The sequence below is a fragment of the Oncorhynchus clarkii genome, chromosome 5 (assembly GCF_045791955.1).
Source record: "Oncorhynchus clarkii lewisi isolate Uvic-CL-2024 chromosome 5, UVic_Ocla_1.0, whole genome shotgun sequence".
Classification (NCBI taxonomy): domain Eukaryota; kingdom Metazoa; phylum Chordata; class Actinopteri; order Salmoniformes; family Salmonidae; genus Oncorhynchus; species Oncorhynchus clarkii.
Genome location: NC_092151.1, coordinates 18781738 through 18804963, shown reverse-complemented (window position 1 = coordinate 18804963; position 23226 = coordinate 18781738). Strand labels below are relative to the sequence as shown.

Sequence of the window (23226 nt, the reverse complement as noted above, 5' to 3'; positions counted from 1 at the left end):
AGTTCAAGCCACACTGGGCTGGGCGGGGTGTGGAGGAACTAGTCCCGTCTCCATGGGTAACAGTTTGTGACACGTGCCAGACTCGGATCTTACAATTCGCTTTTTCCCCCTGTCTGACAATGATAAGATTATGGCATGTGCCCCACTTGCCAGATCCCTCCTTGAGATCATCCATCCAGTGTTTATGAGCCTGGACCTCTGTGTCTGCCTTAGGCCTGAGGGGATCTGACATATGTCAGAGAGAGTCAATATTGTTAGCAATGAAATATTTATTGAACCACTGCAGGTTGAATGTTGAGACAACACACTTGAGATCCCATATCCAAAGCCAACTCATCCCTGCACTGTATGTAGGCTATAATGATGTGTGTTTTTTAAATTATAAATAGCCTAGATTGATGTGTATTGGGTACAGCCATCATGTGTGACCACTCCTGACTCGTCATTGATTTTGCTCTCTCTACTGGTGAAGGCGAATGATTGGCTGATTGCTTCAGTCAGTTCTAGTGTGAGTCTCCAACGGTGACAATTGCCTCAAGGTAAATCTATTCATTCTCCTGCTGTCAGGTGTTCTATAAGAGCCTGACAGGTCTTTGCCTTTGGACGACAGAGAGACAGCTAGCATCACTTCTCACTTACAAATGTAGTCAGATGGCCATGAAAAGCCAATTATGGTCATTCATCTGTGATTTTCTCCAGTCCAAAAACAGATGTTCCTCTTAAATTTTCCGCATCACCTAGCTAACACAAAGAAGAAGAACACCCTCCCACTTTAATTAAGCCTTGTTCCATGTTTCTTCCTTGTAAACTTTTGCATTATTTCCTCTTTACTCTCAAGTCAGGTTTCACTACTGTTCTCTCTGTGACCTCAACCAGAGTCACCAGTAGGGAACTGTGCAATGGACTGGCCAGCTAATGTCAGCATTACATCTGGTGAATTGATCACCTTTTCTCTGTGATTTTAAAACAGGGTGGTATAGAGTAAAGTGCTGGTTGTTGTAGCTCTGCTATAAACAGACTGCCAGTGCTGATCTTCTCATTAGCAACCCTTTTGAGAGAAATATTGGAACAGAGTTACAAATGAGCTCAACATCTTCTGGAGTCTAATAAATATGAAATGAACAGTGTGCCTATCAGCCTGTCTGTTCTCTCAGCCTGTCTGCCTTTCAGCCTGTCTGTTCTCTCAGCCTGTCTGTTTGCTCATATCTCCACCATCAGGTATTGTTCCTGTTGCTTCCTCACCCTTGACAGCACTTCATTACGCCTGGTGTTGTGTGGATGTTTCCTTTTCGGAGGAAACAGGACCATTGATTGGTCCCCTGGAAGGAGGAACTGTTGTTTCTTTGGCGTTGGCTTGGAGGGAAGCCATTAAATGTCGTGCTGGAGGGGAAATGTACATTAGAAACAGGAAGTTGTTGTGATGCCCTGATAGTTCTGCATCAAGTTCTATCCTGCAGTGTTTCCAGAAATGTACTGTGAAGGATGATAGTGAAAAGAGAGAAAATTAAACCAGACCAGGCATTATATCTATCACAAATCAGTCCACCACCATGTGCTCCCTCCCCAGTGATCTAGAATGCAGGGAAACGGTCGAAAAGCTATTGGCGCACCTCCAAACACAAATTAGACTCAAGGGCCAGATACTTGCTAAAAGTCACTCTGGACAAATGTCTGTGTAAAGGGTTCTACGGCTAGAAGGCACATCTAGTGTCTTTTATATTAAAATTAAAATGATAACATGCCTACCAGATGTGCTTGTATGAAAGAGTGAGGTACTTTGGAAGGCAGGTGATTTTAATGGCCATTTGATGTGAAGTGATTCAGGGATTTAATGATTTGGCCCAGGCCTTTTTCTTGTTTCAGTTCATCTTCATTGTCTGCTAAGTATCCTTCCAGTTCTCTGCTGCCAATGACTGGAACGAATTCCCTCACTAACTTTAAGCATCAGCTGTCAGAGCAGCTCACCGATCATTGCACCTGTACACAGCTCATCTGTAAATAGCCCACCCAACTACCTCATCCCCATACCGTTATTTTTTGTTTTTCTCCTTTGCACCCCAGTATCTATATTTGCACATTCATCTTCTGCACATTTATCACTCCAGTGTTTAATTGCTAAATTGTCATTATTTCGCCACTATGGCCTATTTATTGTCTCACCTCCCTAATCTCACTACATTTGCACACACTGTTTATAGATGTTCTATTGTGTTATTGACTGTACGTTTGTTTATTCCATGTGTAACTCTGTTGTTTGTGTCGCACTGCTTTGCTTTATCTTGGCCAGGTCGCAGTTGTAAATGACTTGTTCTCAACTGGCCTACCTGGTTAAATAAAGGTGAAAAAATTATAATAAAAGTAGCTGTGTGAGAATGAACCATATCCTTTTAGGTAGATCCAGCCTCCATTGCTTCACCGCTCTCTTTCTCTTTTTTTCCCCTCTTTCTTTCTCTCCTTCAATTCAAGGACTGTATTGGCATGGGAAACAAATGGTAACATTGCCAAAGCAAGTGAAATGGATAAACAAAAGTGAAATAAACAATAAAAAGTGAACAGTAAATATTACACTCACACAAGCTCTCGCTCTCTCTCCTTAGGTCTCTTTTCCTCCTTCCCCCTCTCCTTCTTTCTCTCCATTACTCCTCTTTCAAGACTGCAACTGCTACAGATCTAATGCTCTGATGAACTAAATAGATTGTGTGTGTGGTTCTGGGGGTTCACTAAAGGCTCATGGGGGAGGTTTTTAGTGAGGAAAAGTGGGTTAATTCTGTCTAAAACTCTCCTCAAATCCTTCAATTTTTGCATAAAAATGTATAACCAGATGTCAGTCCGTGTTAGATTGTAAAGCAGTGTAGACCACACCCCAACACACAGTCTCTGTAACCCTATGTGGCCCGAAGCTTTCATGTCCAATGTTCTCATCACTGCAGATCATCTTCCATCCAGAGCCTAATTAACAGCCTGTCCCTGCCAACATCCATTTCCACAATGGTTTACTCTTTGACACATACCCATGAATGCAGCTAGTCTTCAAATAGCCCCATGGAAGTACAGTAGAGTTTGACCACACAAAAATAATGTCCTCTTATCCCTCTATGCACATACCTACCATGTCTCAAACCATATCTGAATAGATGCAGTGTACTGCCAGATCATCCAGAGGAATTGTTAAATAGTCACCACTACACGGCCTCGGCCCAGTACCCTGCCCTGAACTTAGTTACTAGCCGGCTACCAGCTGGTACACTACCCTGCACCTTAGAGACTGCTGCCCTATGTACATAGAGTCATGGAACACTGGTCATTTTAATAATGTTTACATACTGTTTTACCCACTTTATATGTGTATACTGTATTCTAGTCAAGGCTCATCCAATATAATGACTGCTGTACACACCTTTTCTGTTCATAAACAGTCCATACTGTCTTTACACACCATTATATGTATATATATTTATATACATTACAGTGGGGCAAAAAAGTATTTAGTCAGCCACCAATTGTGCAAGTTCTCCCACTTAAAAAGATGAGAGAGGCCTGTAATTTTCATCATAGGTACACTTCAACTATGACAGACAAAATGAGAAAAGAAATCCAGAAAATCACATTGTAGGATTTTTTATGAATTTATTTGCAAATTATGGTGGAAAATAAGTATTTGGTCAATAACAAAAGTTTATCTCAATACTTATATACCCTTTGTTGGCAATGACAGAGGTCAAACGTTTTCTATTAACACAAGCATCTTGCTGCAGATAACATCTGCAAATCTGTGTACGTGACCAATACACTTTGACTTGAACATGCCATAGTGACAGCCAGGAGGCAGAGCAGCAGTATGCAACTAAAACAAAAATCCTTTATTTGGTGGTTAGATGACGGGTGATTTAAGAGAATATCTTTATTCATGGACCGGTACATGGCTGATAAACAGAAATGTCTCGACTGAATTGAACTTCTCTCTCTGTGCGTGTGCGAGAAAGAGTTGCTTCCTCACGTGGTCTAAATCAGCAGAAAAGCAACTGGAAATATATGAGCTTTAGGACGTGTCCTATATACATGTATATTGTAAGAGATAGAGTAGCCTACAGATGTAGGATCTTAATTTGAGCCAAGTTCCTGGACATTTCTGGAGAGAATGACCCTAGCCCTCTCCATCCGATCCAACAGGTCCCAGACGTGTTTAATGGGATTGAGATCCGGGCACTTCGCTAGCCATGGCAGAACACTGACATTCCTGTCTTGCTTGAAATCACGCACAGAACGAGCAGTATGGCTGGTGGCATTGTCATGCTGGAGGGTCATGTCAGGATGAGTCTGCAGGAAGGGTACCACATGAGGGAGGAGGATGTCTTCCCTGTAACGCACAGAGTTGAGTTTGCCTGCAATGACTACAAGCTCAGTCCGATGATGCTGTGACACACCACCCCAGACCATGACGGACCCTTCACCTCCAAATCAATCCAGAGTACAGGCCTCGGTGTAACTCTCATTCCTTCAATGATAAACACGAATCCGACCATCACCCCTGGTGAGACAAAACCGCGACTCGTCAGAGAAGAGCACTTTTTTCCATTCCTGTCTGGTCCAGCGACGTGGGTTTGTGCCCATAGGCTACGTTGTTGCCGGTGATGTCTGGTGAGGACCTGCCTTACAACAGGCCTACAAGCCCTCAGTCCAGCCTCTCTCAGCCTATTGCGGACAGTCTGAGCACTGATGGAGGGATTGTGCGTTCCTGGTGTAACTCGGACAGTTGTTGTTGCCATCCTGTACCTGTCCTGCAGGTGTGATGTTCGGATGTACCGATCCTGTGCAGGTGTTGTGACACGTGGTCTGCCACTGCGAGGACGAGCAGCTGTCCGTCCTGTCACCCTGTAGCGCTGTCTTAGGCGTCTCACATACGGCAATTTATTGCCCTGGCCACATCTGCGATCCTCATGCCTCCTTGCAGCATGCCTAAGGCACGTTCACGCAGATGAGCAGGGACCCTGCTCACCCTTTTTCAGTCAGTAGAAAGTCCTCTTTAGTGTCCTAAGTTTTCATAACTGTGACCTTAATTGCCTACCGTCTGTAAGCTGTTAGTGTCTTAACGGCCGTTCCACAGGTGCATGTTCATTAATTGTTTATGGTTCATTAAACAAGCATGGGAAACAGTGTTTAAACCCTTTACAATGAATATCTGTGAAGTTATTTACATTTTTACATTTTTACGAATTATCGTTGAAAGACAGGGTCCTGAAAAAGGGACATTTCTTTTTGCTGAGTTTACATGCATTATAGGCAATCTGAGCCCCCCATCGCTCAGTGTATGTATAGTGCCTGGCATGAGGTTGGCTTGAGGTGGATTCTTACTAGTGTGTGATTTGATCCTTGCTCAATGGGCTATTTATAAACAGAGGGCTCAAGTCTGGTCAGTGGTTACAAATCCTGTATATGTCAGAGATTTCACCAGGTGCTATTTTAACCAGCTGCAAATCCTTGTGTTATGCATATGAAATGTATACACTAGACACGTCACTGTAGCACAAGATTTTCCTCACCCGCTGCGTCTGGGTCTGCATGGGCCTGGCGTTAGTGGCCTTGTAGAGGGATTGAGTCAGACGGGCTGCTTCTGAAATTAAATAGAAATTGTAATTTTCAATTTAATTGAATATTCAATTTCAATAGTTATATATTCAGTTTCAATATGGTAGATATTGCATTTATTGTTTATGTATCAAGCATACAAACTATAATTTAAATTATAATATTCAACTTCTTAGATGCATTCAGATTCAGTTTTCAAATTCAGTTCTCTAAATTAAATTTAAAACCAGAGATCCTGGAACTTTGCCTGCCAGGAAAGTTAGAAGAGAACAGATATAATCAAATGCTCTCTGTGGTAAACAGAAGCTTCTGGCAGTTTCTGAAACCAATGTATCTTGTTGAATAACTTGTGTAAACCCCAGGTGGTAAGGGTAGGCAACAACACATCTGCCATGTTGATCCTCAACACGGGGGCCCCTCAGGGGTGCGTGCTTAGTCCCCTCCTGTACTCCCTGTTCACCCACGACTCAAACACCATCATTAAAGTTTGCTGACGACACAACAGTGGTAGGCCTGATCACCGACAACGATGAGACAGACTATAGGGAGGAGGTCAGAGAGCAAGACAGAGGAGCTGATCGTGGACTACAGGAAAAGGAGGGCCCGAACACGCCCCCATTCACATCGACAGGGATGTAGCGGAGCGGGTCGAGAGATTTTCAAGTTCCTTGGTGTCCACATCATCAATAAACTATGGTCCAAACACACCAAGACAGTCGTGAAGACGGCACGACAATGCCTCTTCCCTCTCAGGAGACTGAAAATATATTTTTTAAAGATTTTTATTTTATTTATTTTAATTTTATTTTACCCCCAATTTCGTGGTATCCAATTGTTTTAGTAGCTACTATCTTGTCTCATCGCTACAGCTCCCGTACGGGCTCGGGAGAGACGAAGGTCGAAAGTCATGCGTCCGCCGATACACAACCCAACCAAGCCGCACTGCTTCTTAACACAGCGCGCATCCAACCTGGAAGCCAGCCGCATCAATGTGTCGGAGGAAACACTGTGCACCTGGCAACCTTGGTTAGCGCGCACTGCGCCCGGCCCGCCACAGGAGTCGCTGATGCGCGATGAGACAAGGATATCCCTACCGGCCAAACCCTCCCTAACCCGGACGACGCTAGGCCAATTGTGCGTCCCCCCACGGACCTCCCAGTCGCGGCCGGTTACGACAGAGCCTGGGCGCGAACCCAGAGTCTCTGGTGGCACAGCTGGCGCTGCAGTACAGCGAGGAGACCGAAAAGATTTGTCATAGGTCCCCAGATCCTCCAAAAGTTCTACAGCTGCACCATCGAGAGTATCCTGGCCGGTTGAATCATCAGTTGGTATGGCAACTGCTCTGCATCCGACCGACCGTAAGGCGCTACTTCTACTACTTCACTGGGGCCAAGGTAGAAATTAAGGTAGAAATGAAGGTAGAAATGAGCAAATATTTCTCTTTTTTATAAAACATATTAAAAAAACTCAGCCTACCTTAGGCTTTCCGAAAGTAGGCTACAAGAGAATGAATTGACAAGAAAAGGAGAGAGAGACAGATAGGCAATAGTATGAAATTGACAATCATTCAAATATAAAGAAATACATGCAGCATGTCCATAGCCTATTTATCAGCATTGATTAGTCTATGAATTAAGTGAGGTGACGAACAGGTTTGACTCAACATTGACCAACATTTTAGAGGGTTTGACTAACTGAACAGTGGTGTGATTTGACAGTGTAATCTCTGAGATAAAGAAATATGCAATCTACATTAGGCCTTTATGTCACTCAGGCAAATGTTTGTGGTCATACTCACTGGTCTAGTGGACAAATGTGTGTGTGTGTGTCTGTCCCCTCGGCCCAGGGGTTACTGACTTCTCCTGTAGAGAGTATTGTTCCCACCCAGTCCGCTGGACAAAGACTCTGTGCTCGGGACCCGGGTCGGCATCTCCCACTAAATATTTGTCCTTGTGGTCGGATGCCCACTCTCGTGAGACACACTGAAGAAATGCATTGACATATTGACATACACAGGGCTCAGAGGAAACCGATATTTTGCTCCATTGTGTGCTGTAGTTTATTAGACAGGCCAGGTCCAGAGCTTCTGTTGGTGCATGTACTGTAGACTTGCTAGCAGCGATGGGATATTCATTGGGGAGGGGGGGGGGGGTCTTCTCAAGAGCAGATAAATGAATGACTAATGAGTCTGTCCTACACAACCAACCAACCAATTAGGGATATTTTGTGCATCAGAGACTCTCAATGAGAGAGATTCTTAGAATGACCTCATTGAAAACCCTCTCTCACCTCTCACTTCTGTTAAATAGATATGACATTTAGACTATAGGAGATCAAAAATAATGCTTTATTACAAAATTACTTTTCCCTTGTTAGTAAAACAGTGATAATATTGCTATACTGACCTGTGGTCCTCATGGCTCTGTATGTTTCATTTACTAGATAATGAGTTGGATGTTTACCAACAAGTGCCAACAGGATAGCTTCTAGGCTACATCATGTGACTTGGTGCACATAGGTCCAGTTCAGTAACTCAGCATCAAGCTGTTGGGAGCTTCCTCAATATGCTCCCTCCTGATCTATTATGTCATAGAAACCAAATCTCTCTAATCAGCCTAATATTTGATACTACTGTAGCCTATGTGATAGTTTTCAGTGGAACTACTTATTCCTTCCTTGTAACAAGGACACAGTGTTTGTCTCTGTCCATGTGAACTGACCAGGAAAACCTCTGTGACGTAGTTAGGCCTATAGCCAAGGAAAACCTCTGGGCCCTAGTTAGGCATATAGCCAAGGCATTTTACCTTGTCAGGTCACATGGTCATTAAAATCACCTCTTAGCCCTCCCTACACATAACATCTGGTCCACACTTCTATTCTACTATTATGTAAAGGATCACTGACTGAGACAATTACTTCTAAGCCCTCTTTAGCTATTGTCATTTTCCTCCTCTTTAAACACCCAGCAGAACATCTGTCTCCTCTGTGCCCCCCCCACGCCACACTCCTCTGTTGGGACATCTGGTGTCCCTCTCTCCACGTTTCCTGTGGTGGAATGGTATTTCTGGAGGAATTGTGGGAGACTGCTTCTTAATGTGTTCTGTCTGTCTGCATTATAGTAATACTGGTGGTATACCGCAAAGAGACTCCTAAAATAACTTGCTACATACAATTTATAGAATTTCCCTTGTGAAGAAAACATTTAGGCCAGATGATGAGTATAAGATACGTTTGAAACCATGATGCTTTGAAAAAACACTCCTATTTATGATATTTCTGTGATTATGTAGTAATATGCTGACTATGTTTAGGCATATCTTTAGCACCTGATCGGTGTGTGCATGTATACCAGCAGCATACCACCCTGCATACCACTGCTGGCTTGCTTCTGAAGCTAAGCAGGGTTGGTCCTGGTCAGTTCCTGGATGGGAGACCAGATGCTGCTGGAAGTGGTGTTGGAGTCCCAGTAGGAGGCATTCTTTCCTCTGTTCTAAAAAAATATCCCAATACCCCAGGGCAGTGATTGGGGACACTGCCCTGTGTAGGGTGCCGTCTTTCGGATGGGATGTTAAACGGGTGTCCTGACTCTCTGAGGTCATTAAAGATCCCATGGCACTTATTGTAAGAGTAGGGGTGTTAACCCCAGTGTCCTGGCTAAATTTCCAATCTGGCTCTCAAACCATCACGGTCACCTAATAATCCCCAGTTTACAATTGGCTCATTCATCCCCCTCCTCTCCCCTGTAACTATTCCCCAGGTTGTTGCTGCAAATGAGAATGTGTTCTCAGTCAACTTACCTGGTAAAATAACAGATAAATAAATAATGTGATTTACAGAAACATGTAGGTCCATGACTCTTGCTCATTTGGACAACTACTTAACGGTCTATCACAGATTCTGCCATTACTCTCCTGAAGTTGCTGGTAATAGGCTACACGAGGAGTCGGCAACCTTTCTCATGTGGAATGCCGATCTGCGTGCCAGCTATGGTTTTCATATGTACATTACCATAACAGTTTTATTTCATTTATAATAATGTCTTCGTATATCAAAATCATTGTCATGTGGTTAATCAAAATTCTATATTAATCTAAATGAAAATGATACAAACCTAAAAAGTAACTTCTATTGCCATCGCCAACTATCTAAAAATAGCCTACATAAAGCCAACAAATAAAAACATTGCAGCTTGCAGATAGAAAATATCCCAATTTAAAATATCCTATATATCACATTGGCTACACATGGTCCGTCTGCAACAAACGTAAAACATTGTATCAACTGTTAACTTGGGTCTGGCACGAAGCTTGCACTGGCAAACTTGCAACATTGTAGAAAATATTCTGGGCCCTAAGAGTTTCCCGTTCCAGTGAGCTCGGGCTTGGGCAGGAGCTCACCGGAGCTGAGTACCGGCACCTCTAATTTTCAACTGCTTGAGCTCCTGTTCCTTTTATAGAATATTAGCTCTAAAGTATTGTGGAGCTCCTGCACCTAAAAATTAACAGTACCAGCACACAAAATGAGTATCACAAAATGGTCACAAAAATCAGAAAAGCAATCAAATTAATCGTTTACCTTTGATGATCTTCGGATGTTTTCACTCATGAGACTGACTCCCAGTTACACAACAAATGTTCCTTTTGTTCCATAAAGATGATTTTTACTTCCAAAATACCTCCGTTTGTTTGTCGCGTTATGTTCAGAAATCCACAGGAAAGAGCAGTCACGACAACGCAGACGAAAATTCAAAATAGTTTCCATAATGTCCACAGAAACATGTCAAACATTTTTTATAATCAATCCTCAGGTTGTTTTTAAAATATATAATCGATAATATATCAACCGCAAATGTCTTTCACAGTAGGAGAGGGAAAAGCAATACCTATCCAAACTCTGTTGCGCGAGCAAAACTCATGTGACCACTTGACGCAATGTTATCGTTCTGGCTCATTTTTCAAAATACAAGCCTGAAACTATGTCTGAAGACTGTTGACACCTTGAGGAAGCGATAGGAAAAGGAATCTGGTTCATATCCCTCTAAATCCAGCAAAGGGAGGCTATGGAACATGGAGTTTTCTAAATAGAAGCCACTTCCTGTTTTGATTTTCCTCAGGGTTTCGCCTGCAATATCAGTTCTGTTATACTCACAGACAATATTTTGACAGTTTTGGAAACTTTAGAGTGTTTTCTATCCAATACTAATAATAATATGCATATATTAGCAACTGAGACTGAGGAGCTGGCCGTTTACAATGGGCACCTTTTCATCCAAGCTATTCAATACTGCCCCTGCAGCCATAAAAAGATAAACAAGCTCACAGTCAATAACACAATACAAAAAAAAGAAAGTCTATATACAGTGTGCGCAAATGGCATAAGGAGGTAAGGCAATGAGTAGGCCATAGTAGCAAAGTAATTACAATTTAGCAGATTAACACTGGAGTAATAGATGAGCAGATGATGATGATCAGATCATGGTGTGTAATTAGTGATACTGATGTGCAAAAGAGCAGCAAAGTAAATAAAAACAATATGGGGATGAGGTAGGTAGATTTGGTGGGCTATTTACAGATGGACTATGTACAGCTGCAGCAATCGGTTAGCTGCTCAGATAGCTGATGTTTAAAGTTAGTGAGGGAAATGTAAGTCTCCAGCTTCAGCGATCTTTGCAATTCGTTCCAGTCACTGGCAGCAGAGAACTGGAAGGAAAGGCGGCCAAAGGAGGTGTTGGTTTTATGCACTTCCTAAATACTATCAGATCCCCAAATGGGCACATTTTATATGCCTACATTTGCGCGCATGCCAGGTAGCCTATAGTTCTACTTATATGCGTGAGTGTCCTAGGTCAACATTGAGAGGAGTGCTCCAAACAAAAGACAATGAGTAAATTGACAAAACTTGGAGTGAAATAAACCAAAACTCGTTTAGCATAGGTTGTGCACTCTGCAAACAATGTGTCCACTCCGACAATGATAACAGGAAGACTGGAATAATGATATTGAATGCATTAATGTAAATTACCATAACCAAAGTAACAAACATTGTAGATTAGAAATTATCTTATTGTAGATTAGAAATGATGTACTACTGGTGATATATGTAATGGGGAATTGATAGACACTAATTATGAAACACAAACAATTCACACAATGAAGTTATGAAATAATGAAGGTGCACAAATTGGTGGGAGAGCACGCATTCTGGAAGAGAGAAGTGCATCTGGGCGCATGGTCAATCCGACATCTGCGTTGGCCATGCAGCATTTACGGTGATATGGCCTCAGCCCTGCCGTGCAGCATTTACAGTGATACGGCCTCAGCCCTGCCGTGCAGCATTTACGGTGTTTTGGTCTCAGCCCTGCCATGCAGCATTTACGGTGTTACGGCCTCAGCCCTGCCGTGCAGCATTTACGGTGTTACGGCCTCAGCCCTGCAGCATTTACGGTGATACGGCCTCAGCCCTGCCATGCAGCATTTACGGTGTTACGGCCTCAGCCCTGCTGCATTTACGGTGTTACGGCCTCAGCCCTGCCGTGCAGCATTTACGGTGATACGGCCTCAGCCCTGCCATGCAGCATTTACGGTGTTATGGCCTCAGCCCTGCCATGTAGCATTTACGGTGTTATGGCCTCAGCCCTGCCGTGCAGCATTTACGGTGATATGGCCTCAGCCCTGCCATGCAGCATTTACGGTGATATGGCCTCAGCCCTGCAGCATTTACGGTGATACGGCCTCAGCCCTGCCATGCAGCATTTACGGTGTTACGGCCTCAGCCCTGCCGTGCAGCATTTACGGTGTTACGGCCTCAGCCCTGCCGTGCAGCATTTACGGTGATATGGCCTCAGCCCTGCAGCATTTACGGTGATACGGCCTCAGCCCTGCCATTCAGCATTTACGGTGATATGGCCTCAGCCCTGCCATGCAGCATTTACGGTGATATGGCCTCAGCCCTGCAGCATTTACGGTGATACGGCCTCAGCCCTGCCATGCAGCATTTACGGTGTTACGGCCTCAGCCCTGCCGTGCAGCATTTACGGTGATATGGCCTCAGCCCTGCAGCATTTACGGTGTTACGGCCTCAGCTCTGCCATGCAGCATTTACGGTGATACGGCCTCAGCCCTGCAGCATTTACGGTGTTACGGCCTCAGCCCTGCCGTGCAGCATTTACGGCATTACGGCCTCAGCTCTGCCGTGCAGCATTTACGGTGTTACGGCCTCAGCCCTGCCGTGCAGCATTTACGGTGTTATGGCCTCAGCCCTGCCATGCAGCATTTACGGTGTTATGGCCTCAGCCCTGCCGTGCAGCATTTACGGTGATATGGCCTCAGCCCTGCAGCATTTACGGTGATACGGCCTCAGCCCTGCCATGCAGCATTTACGGTGTTACGGCCTCAGCCCTGCCGTGCAGCATTTACGGTGATATGGCCTCAGCCCTGCAGCATTTACGGTGATACGGCCTCAGCCCTGCCATGCAGCATTTACGGTGATACGGCCTCAGCCCTGCAGCATTTACGGTGATACAGCATCAGCCCTGCCGTGCAGCATTTACGGTGATACGGCCTCAGCCCTGCAGCATTTACGGTGTTACGGCCTCAGCCCTGCCGTGCAGCATTTACGGTATTACGGCCTCAGCTCTGCCGTGCAGCATTTACGGTGTTACGGCCTCAGCCCTGCCGTGCAGCATTTACGGTGTTATGGCCTCAGCCCTGCCATGCAGCATTTACGGTGTTACGGCCTCAGCCCTGCCGTGCAGCATTTACGGTGATATGGCCTCAGCCCTGCAGCATTTACGGTGATACGGCCTCAGCCCTGCCATGCAGCATTTACGGTGATACGGCCTCAGCCCTGCAGCATTTACGGTGATACAGCATCAGCCCTGCCGTGCAGCATTTACGGTGATACGGCCTCAGCCCTGCAGCATTTACGGTGTTACGGCCTCAGCCCTGCCGTGCAGCATTTACGGTATTACGGCCTCAGCTCTGCCGTGCAGCATTTACGGTGTTACGGCCTCAGCCCTGCCGTGCAGCATTTACGGTGTTATGGCCTCAGCCCTGCCATGCAGCATTTACGGTGTTATGGCCTCAGCCCTGCCGTGCAGCATTTACGGTGATATGGCCTCAGCCCTGCAGCATTTACGGTGATACGGCCTCAGCCCTGCCATGCAGCATTTACGGTGTTACTGCCTCAGCCCTGCCGTGCAGCATTTACGGTGATATGGCCTCAGCCCTGCAGCATTTACGGTGATACGGCCTCAGCCCTACCATGCAGCATTTACGGTGATACGGCCTCAGCCCTGCAGCATTTACGGTGATACAGCATCAGCCCTGCCGTGCAGCATTTACGGTGATATGGCCTCAGCCCTGCCGTGCAGCATTTACGGTGTTACGGCCTCAGCCCTGCAGCATTTACGGTGATATGGCCTCAGCCCTGCCGTGCAGCATTTACGGTGTTACGGCCTCAGCCCTGCAGCATTTACGGTGATATGGCCTCAGCCCTGCCGTGCAGCATTTACGGTGTTACGGCCTCAGCCCTGCCGTGCAGCATTTACGGTGATACGGCCTCAGCCCTGCCATGCAGCATTTACGGTGATACGGCCTCAGCCCTGCAGCATTTACGGTGATACAGCCTCAGCCCTGCCGTGCAGCATTTACGGTGATATGGCCTCAGCCCTGCCGTGCAGCATTTACGGTGTTACGGCCTCAGCCCTGCCGTGCAGCATTTACGGTGATATGGCCTCAGCCCTGCCATGCAGCATTTACGGTGATACGGCCTCAGCCCTGCAGCATTTACGGTGATATGGCCTCAGCCCTGCCGTGCAGCATTTACGGTGTTACGGCCTCAGCTCTGCCATGCAGCATTTACGGTGTTATGGTCTCAGCCCTGCCATGCAGCATTTACGGTGTTACGGCCTCAGCTCTGCCATGCAGCATTTACGGTGATATGGCCTCAGCCCTGCCATGCAGCATTTACGGTGATATGGCCTCAGCCCTGCCATGCACCATTTACGGTGTTACGGCCTCAGCCCTGCCGTGCAGCATTTACGGTGATATGGCCTCAGCCCTGCCATGCAGCATTTACGGTGATACGGCCTCAGCTCTGCCATGCAGCATTTACGGTGTTACGGCCTCAGCCCTGCCCTGCAGCATTTACGGTGATACGGCCTCAGCCCTGCCGTGCAGCATTTACAGTGTTATGGTCTCAGCCCTGCCATGCAGCATTTACGGTGTTATGGTCTCAGCCCTGCCGTGCAGCATTTACGGTGTTATGGTCTCAGCCCTGCAGCATTTACGGTGATACGGCCTCAGCTCTGCCGTGCAGCATTTACGGTGTTACGGCCTCAGCCCTGCCGTGCAGCATTTACGGTGTTATGGCCTCAGCCCTGCCGTGCAGCATTTACGGTGTTACGGCCTCAGCCCTGCCATGCAGCATTTACGGTGATATGGCCTCCGCCCTGCCATGCAGCATTTACGGTGTTATGGCCTCAGCCCTGCCATGCAGCATTTACGGTGATATGGCCTCAGCCCTGCAGCATTTACGGTATTACGGCCTCAGCCCTGCCGCATTTACGGTGTTATGGCCTCAGCCCTGCCATGCAGCATTTACGGTGTTGTGGCCTCAGCCCTGCCGTGCAGCATTTACGGTGTTATGGCCTCAGCCCTGCCGTGCAGCATTTACGGTGTTATGGTCTCAGCCCTGCCATGCAGCATTTACGGTGTTGTGGCCTCAGCCCTGCCGTGCAGCATTTACGGTGTTATGGCCTCAGCCCTGCCGTGCAGCATTTACGGTGTTATGGTCTCAGCCCTGCCATGCAGCATTTACGGTGTTACGGCCTCAGCCCTGCCGTGCAGCATTTACGGTGTTATGGCCTCAGCAGAAGTCAGGTCATTTATACTTATTTGCGGGGCAGTGCAGAGCTGTTGTCAAGGAAGTGAGTTTGTGTTTTCTACAGGATGTACTGCCCCCACCTACCATCAACCAATCATGTCAATGCAGAGCTGTACAGAACCCTCTGCATACAAAATTTGGGAGGTGCATGGCGATGCAGTACGGAGCTGGATTTGACCTTTGTATGCCTCTGGAGGCTGCGCAATTGTGTCACACCCTCCATATGGTCCTCCCACCACATTTTTGGATCAAGCATAAATTGGCTTTTAGCCTCCGCAGTGGATTAGCTCACTGAGATGTTACTAAAACAATCTCGGTAGACCAACAGCTTATCGCCCAAACAATCGACCAGTCTACTAATTGGCGTCAGCTGTATATTAGATATCATTCCCATAATTCAGATGACCTGCTAGGAACACTGACCCTTCACCTCTCTGGCTCTTCCTAATGGCCTATTGATTTCCTCTTGTGACTCTGACATGGGTTTTTATTGAGCGCACTGACCTGTAAAGATGTGTTGGAGGTAGTTGTAGTGGCTATACAGCCTATAACAAATGGAGTGTAACTTACCGTAGGGTTTGACACAGACCAGTCCTAGCCTGTCATGATTGGATGCGTCTTTGATTCAGCCTAATCCTGGCTAGCATCAGCAGTCTTCCATTAGTATGACCACCAACTTGTGGTTATGTGCCAACAAATGAATCTGAATCTGAATATAAAAAGCTTATATAGGAGGTTTCTCTAGATCAGTGAACATTACTTGCCCATCTAGTATTTTGGAAGGCTCTGAATGGATTATTTCATTATCTTTCCTTTTATCCTCTTTCACAACCCCTCAGAAATAGAGGGCACCATGTCAAACATTTCATCAGAAGTTTTTGTCTTCCTTCTTCTAAGGCCTGTCGTAGTGAATCATCATGTAACAAGGCTTACAGGACAATTATTATGCCGGTCTTGTTTCTGGCTGTTGAATTGTAGCTCTTTGGTGTTCTGTTCTGACAGAGATTAAAAAGAAGCAACCACAGCAGTCCCTCTGGAAAACTGATGTGTCAATGGAATGTGTTTGTTAGTGTGCAAGAGAGAGGGAGGGAAATAGAGAGGGGGGGGCCCAATAGAGATTGAGAGGGGGGAGTGAGTACTTCAATGATTTGCAGACCCTCTCTGAGTGTTGTTGACCGATCACCTTCAGGGGCCTCTACCGCCCCATGTGGCTTAAATAAGAAGTGCACAAACCAGGTTATTACCTATGGGGCTTTATGCATAATCATTGCATTAGTTTACAGTAGCAACAAAAGTAATCTTTTACCTTTCCTTCCATGTTAGAAAAGTGGAAAGTGTTGGGGAGAGGAGGAGTAGGAGGAGGAGAGAATAGGAGGATGGGAAGGAGGTGGTAAGAAGAAGAAGAGTGGTTTGGGATGCAGCCAGATAGTCCATTCTCTTACACAGCGGCAGCAGCATTCTAGTGGTGGCTAATGTATTATATAGAAGCTGGCTGCTGTCCACACTGTGTCTAATATAAAAGGCAGAGCAGCCTGGATTATACCAGGAGTGATATGGTATTGTAGCACAGAAAGACAAGGAGAGAGAGGCGCTATGTCCCATAGTCATGTTTTCATCTGAGGTGTTTTCAATATGAAGGCAGATTTGATATAGACTTCAGAAATTGATTGAAACAATGATGAAGTGTTTCATGAAGCGGAACCCCAAGATTCTGGTGAGCTTTGACTGTCTGCCCCTCCCTTTTTTCTGCTGGATTGTTGTTTTGATGTGTCAAGGTAATATAATGTGATGATGATGGCTCTGTGTGATATTAGCGTGAGCCTTTGACACAGATTCCCTCTCTGTAGTTTTTCTTGATATTTTGTTCCAATGTGCCTGTTATTCAACATTTATTAGCCCTTTTCCGCCTGTGGGAATCGCCTGGCCAAGGGTTTTTCCTTTTTTACTGGAAAGCCAGTCTCTCTATCTCATATCTCTCTCTCTCTCTCTCTCTCTGTCTCTCTCTCTCGCTCTCTCTCTTTCTCTCTCTCTCTCTCTCTCTCTCTCTCTCTCTCTCTCTCTTATGAACTAGCCTAGTATTCATTTATTCAGACATTTGTCACATTGTAATTGTGACACATCTTTCGCAGAAGTGTCCCCACAGTCCTGCTGCCGTGTGTTGTCCAGGTAATGAATGAGGTGATGTTGGTCATCACTGCATTATCCTTAGTCAAAGTGGTCCCTCTTTCTCTCCACTCCAGTGCCCTCCCTCTTAATTCCTCCTCTTCTCTCCACTCCCCCTCTTTTCCTACCCCCTTTTTTCCTCTACTCAATGAATCATTCCCCGTCTCAGGTCCCACTGAGACCACCTCACGCCTGACGGAACATTTAGCTTGCGTGCTCCCAGACTACGGCTGGTCTCAGATGTAGAGTGTGTAGGATTGTGAATGTCTGTCTCAGTCAGTACTGCATCTCTTGCTCCGGGACCCTCGTTGCTTTCAGACAGAGGAGTGCTTCTCTCAGACAGACCAGATTTTGGTCCATGTGGTGGAAATGGGGACAAGGAATAACATATTGCTCTTAAACTTCAGAATTGTCTGGGGAATGATACCCTTTCTAACCTAACCACAGTGAGGCTGCCTTAGCTATTACTCTGGGAAGGGGAGGGTTGGACCTTCGTTGGATTTTAACGTTGGACAGGGGTGTACCTTTCCCCTCTGCAACTATAGGATACCATGCTGCCTCAACTGAGAAGGGTAATGTGACTTTATTTTTTTTTGCAAAATCCTAATAATTGATGCATCAACAAGATCTGTGTTGGATTCCAGAGGATATCACTTGAAAACATTCATTTAAACACTTATTTTTAATGTTGTCATCCACGTGTGTGTGTGTGTGTGTGTGTGTGTGTGTGTGTGTGTGTGTGAGTGTGTGAGTGAGTGAGTGAGTGAGTGAGTGAGTGAGTGAGTGAGTGAGTGAAGGGTGTGTGTGTGAGTGAAGGGTGTGTGTTGTGTGAGTGAATGGTGTGTGTGTGTGTGAGAGTGAAGGGTGTGGTGTGTGTGTAAGGGTGTGTGTGAGTGAAAGGTGTGTATGTGTGTGTGTGTGTGTGTGTGTGTGTGTGTGTGAGTGAGTGAAGGGTGTGTTTGTGTGAATGAAGGGTGTGTGAGTGAAGGGTGTGTGTTGTGTGTATGTGTAAGTGAAGGGTGTGTTGTGTTTGAGTGAAGGGTGTGTTGTGCGTGTTAGTGAAGGGTGTGTTGCGTGTTAGTGAAGGGTGTGTTGTGTGTGTGAGTGAAGGGTGTGTGTTGTGCGTGTTAGTGAAGGGTGTGTTGTGTGTGAGTGAAGGGTGTGTGTTGTGTGTGTGTGAGTGAAGGGTGTGTGTGTGTGAGTGAAGGGTGTGTTGTGTGTGTGAGTGAAGGGTGTGTGTTGTGCGTGTTAGTGAAGGGTGTGTTGTGTGTGAGTGAAGGGTGTGTGTTGTGTGTGTGAGTGAAGGGTCTGTGTGTGTGTGTGTGTGTGTGTGTGTGAGTGAAGGGTGTGTGTTTGTGTGTGTGTGTGTGAAGGGTGTGTGTTGTTCGTGTTAGTGAAGGGTGTGTTGTGTGTGAGTGAAGGGTGTGTGTGTGTGAGTGAAGGGTGTGTTGTGTGTGTGAGTGAAGGGTGTGTGTTGTGCGTGTTAGTGAAGGGTGTGTTTGGGTGCAGTGAGGTTGTGGAGGATTACTCTATTATAGCACTTATGTATTTGGAGGAACAGCATTATGTGTTTCTATGGTGAGATCCTGTTGAGTCGCTGCTATACAGTGTTTTAATGAACCAATCACTGTGGGGAGATCTGCTGAATCTAATTGACACAGAGGCTGACAACGAGCGTCGAGTCCTTCCTCAGGGAAGAAGGGATGAGGAGAAAGAGGGAAGAGGAGCGCATGCTGTAGAGAGAGAGAGGGGGGAGTGACAAAGAAAAAATATGATAGAGAGGAAGCTACTAGGGATTATTTTTTAAATCAATCGAATAGCCAATTGTTTTGCATCTCACATCTCTTCACATGAGTGGGTTGGTGAGTGGGTTCATGAATGAGTGGTTGTTGCAACTGAGGGACGTTGGTGTGAAAAGACCCTCCAACTGAATGTTGTCCTTGTTTGCCCTGGATGGCAAACATCCATGTTTTATTACAGTACCAAGCTACATTCCTGGTTTGATGCTTCCATTCATCCCTAACAATCATGTATTTAAAATGTGTTTGCCTTCATGTTGGCTGTAGCATTATGTTCATTGCAGCAATGGTACAGACTCTGATCCACAGTCGCCCCCCCACAAAGACCGAAATGTTGAGCATCAAGCACTTATGTTAAGCTGTTCAAACCACATCCACTTCCTGTGTCTGAGGCAGCTAGCTGTAGCAGTCAGGCAGTGTAAAAAAGGGATTAAAGCAGCACAAAGACACCCCCACTCAGAACCCTGTCGAGCTCATAGGACTGGTCTGGGACAGTAGCTCAGTGACAGTTGGGGAATATACTGCATGAAGTGCTGCAGGCAGCTTTGGTTGGGTTGAGGAGGACAGACATTGGGTTTGGGTTGAGGTGGACTACAGATGATGGAGGAGAGGATGGGGAACTGTTGGAGCTATACCAAGGTGAATGTAAAACTAACCCTAACCAAGCTGTATCGTCTGTGTTCCTTTGTTAGTACTGTCAATGGACGGAGACGCATCATTGCAAAATGTTCTGAGGGGTAGGCTACTCGAGTGTGTGATCCACTGCAGTAGGGATGTTTTTTGTAGGCTGTTGTACAGTGTAACTGTTGAATATGGACTAGCCTGTTTGTAGTGTAGCCTATTTCTATTCTCCAGACATTTTGGCTGAAATCAGGTGTTTTAATAAGGTGATAGATAAGGCAACATTATGCAGCATCCTCCAGTTTGTCCGTAACATGCTTAGGTTATATGACAGAGGAGAGACAATGCATAGAAATGATGAATTTGACAATCGTGCACCTTTTCATTCCTGTTATACTGTACAGTACTGATGAGGGACAGTGTTAAGGCGGAATAACTGTATTAAGCTATGAATAATGTACAAGGCCATTGTGGGTTAGGGTACTCTAAAACTAGCCTACAGTTGAAGTCTTTACTTGAGTGAAGGAGACTGAATGGGTTTCTGTAAATGGTGAAAAGTCCCTCTGAGTCAGGGCCAGTTCATCGGTGGAGGCGTTTCTGCTTGTAGCCAAAATAGCTTACAGCAATACTACAGGGTTACAGTGTTTCTTCTTGTAACCTCAACACTGCATAGCTACAATGTTTATTCTTGTAACCTCAATACTGCGTAGCTACAATGTTTCTTCTCGTAACCTCAATACTGCATAGCTACAATGTTGCTTCTCGTAACCTCAATAGTGCGTAGCTACAATGTTTCTTCTCGTAACCTCAATACTGCATCACTACAATGTTTCTTATTGTAACCTCAATACTGCGTAGATACAATGTTTCTTCTCCTAACCTCAATACTGCATCGCTACAATCTTTCTTCTTGTAACCTCAATACTGCATAGCTACAATGTTTCTTCTTGTAACCTCAATACTGCATAGCTACAATGTTTCTTCTTGTAACCTCAATACTGCATAGCTACAATGTTTCTTCTTGTAACCTCAACACTATATGATTAGTGTTTCTGCTTGTAACCAAAGTACAGCAATACTACAGGCATCTATTATCCCATAGAGGACAATGTGGGTCATAGCCACACTATTAGCTGTTTATGGAACCTCCAAACATCACAATGACGTCAAAAACATGAATTACACCTATCAATAAGTCAAGCATTTTATCTGATTGGTGGCTTTGGCTGGTAAGTCTCTTTTGGAATTGGTATAACTAGCTCCAAGAAGGACTAGGCACTAAGGTAGAAAGGCCAGCTTGTTCCACTGTTAAATTCAATTACCTGAACTCTTTTTATTCGACACTATTAGCTTATTAGAAGGCAGGTGTGCCAAACAGACTTGGATAATAAGTTAGATGCACTATGCAGAAAAGCGCTCTGCCATTTCCTTGTTGCTAAAATTTGAATAGTTTGTCTAATTTCAGTTTGTGGCAAAACAATCAAGTAGTGTAGAGAATTATGGTACCACCTAAACTGCTGTGAAATACCTTTTCCATAAACAAAAATATTATATCTTCAGCTGTTTGAATCTGGTGTGGGAAGCATAGGGAAGCATAGGAATAGTGCATATAGAACAGATCTACCACATCTTAGACTTGCTGTCAAAGAGAATGACAGATCTAATATTTCACATCTCTATGTGAATTTTGTCGGGTCGTCTAAAGAGTTACATGTTAGAGCTTTAAGTGTCCGCAGCAAAGTGAGAGAGTATAGCTAAATGTTGACTGTGAAACCCTTGGCCTCAGTGAAGGGAAAATATTAGCACGGCGATGTGAGTAATGTGAGCAGGCGTTGTACAGCCATTATAATGTATATCTAGAAACGTTAAACTCGTTGGCATTTCAGTACTACTGGCAAAAAGTGAGGCTAACATGTTGTCAACACATGTAAAAGGTCATGTAGGAAACTTTTCGTCCTCGCAGCTAGAAAGGATTGCGTTTGTGGCACTGAGAATCCGCCACAACAAAATCGCAGAACGCTCTTCCTAAGTATTGGGATGTTATATTCATGCCTGTTTTTCTTTCTCTCTCTTCTGTTTGCAGGATCAGTTTGATAACCTAGAGAAGCATACACAGTCAGGCATCGAGTTCGTGGAGAGGTACAGTAAATTTGTCAAAGAGAGATCGGAGATTGAAATCAGCTATGCAAAGCAGATTAGGTGAGTGTTTCTGTTTTGCCCTGTTATGATACTGTAAGTCTAGTTCTCTGTCTAGATATTTCACCAGTGAATGAAATGGATAGTATTCTTCAATAATTCAATCATTTCGGCCTCAGCCTTCTTCAGCATACAGAGTATAACATACAGTGCATTCGGAAAGTATTCAGACCCCTTGACTTTTTCCACATTTTGTTACATTGCAGGCTTTTTATAAAATGGCCAAAATCGTTTTTTCCCCTCATCAATCTACACATAATACCCCATAATGACAAAGCACCGTTTATGCAAATGTATCAAAAAATATATGTATCACATTTACAGACCCTTTACTCAATACTTTGTTGAAGAAACCTTTGGCAGCAATTACAGCCTCAAGTCTTCTTGGGTATGATGCTACAAGCTAGGCGCACCTGTATTTTGGGAGTCTCCCATTTTGCTCTGCAGATCCTCTTAAGTTCTGTCAGGTTAGATGTGGAGCGTCGCTGCACAGCTATTTTCAGGTCTCTTCAGAGATTTGTGATCGGGTTCAAGTCTGGGCTCTGGCTGGGCCACTCAAGGACATTCAGAGATTTGTCCCGAAGGCACTCCTTTGTTGTCTTTGCTGTGTGCTTAGGGTTGTTGTCCTGTTGGAAGGAGAACCTTTGCCCCAGTCTGAGGTCCTGAGCGCTCTGGAGCAGGTTTTCATTAAGGATCTTTCTACTTTGCTTCATTTTCCCTTTGATCCTGACTAGTCTCCCAGTCCCTGCCGCTGAAAAACATCCCCACAGCATGATGCTGCCACCACCATGCTTCACCATAGGGATGGTGCCAGGTTTCCTCCAGACGTCACACTTGGCATTCAGGCTTCTCTGATTTCATCAGACCAGAGAATCTTGTTTCTCATGGTCTGAGAGTCTTAAGATGCCTTTTGGCAAACCCCAAGGGGGCTGTCATGTGTCTTTTATTGAGGAGTGGCTTCCGTCTGGCAATTCTA

At 45.3% G+C, this 23226-nt stretch overlaps 1 protein-coding gene across 16 annotated transcripts in view; it reads left to right on the top strand.

The window, feature by feature from the left end:
* LOC139408482 (formin-binding protein 1-like) overlaps positions 1-23226 on the top strand; it is a 107011-nt gene that overhangs the window by 11829 nt on the left and 71956 nt on the right. For 12 of the 16 annotated variants that reach the window (XM_071152431.1, XM_071152439.1, XM_071152433.1 and 9 more), the window contains exons 1-2: positions 19903-20072; positions 22138-22253. In XM_071152431.1, the coding sequence (XP_071008532.1) occupies positions 20031-20072; positions 22138-22253 (158 nt within the window). In that variant the 5' untranslated portion in view covers positions 19903-20030. Of the gene's footprint in view, positions 1-17805; positions 18207-19816; positions 20073-22137; positions 22254-23226 lie in introns of those variants that run through there. The other 4 variants (XM_071152434.1, XM_071152437.1, XM_071152441.1 and 1 more) reach the window with 4 other exon arrangements.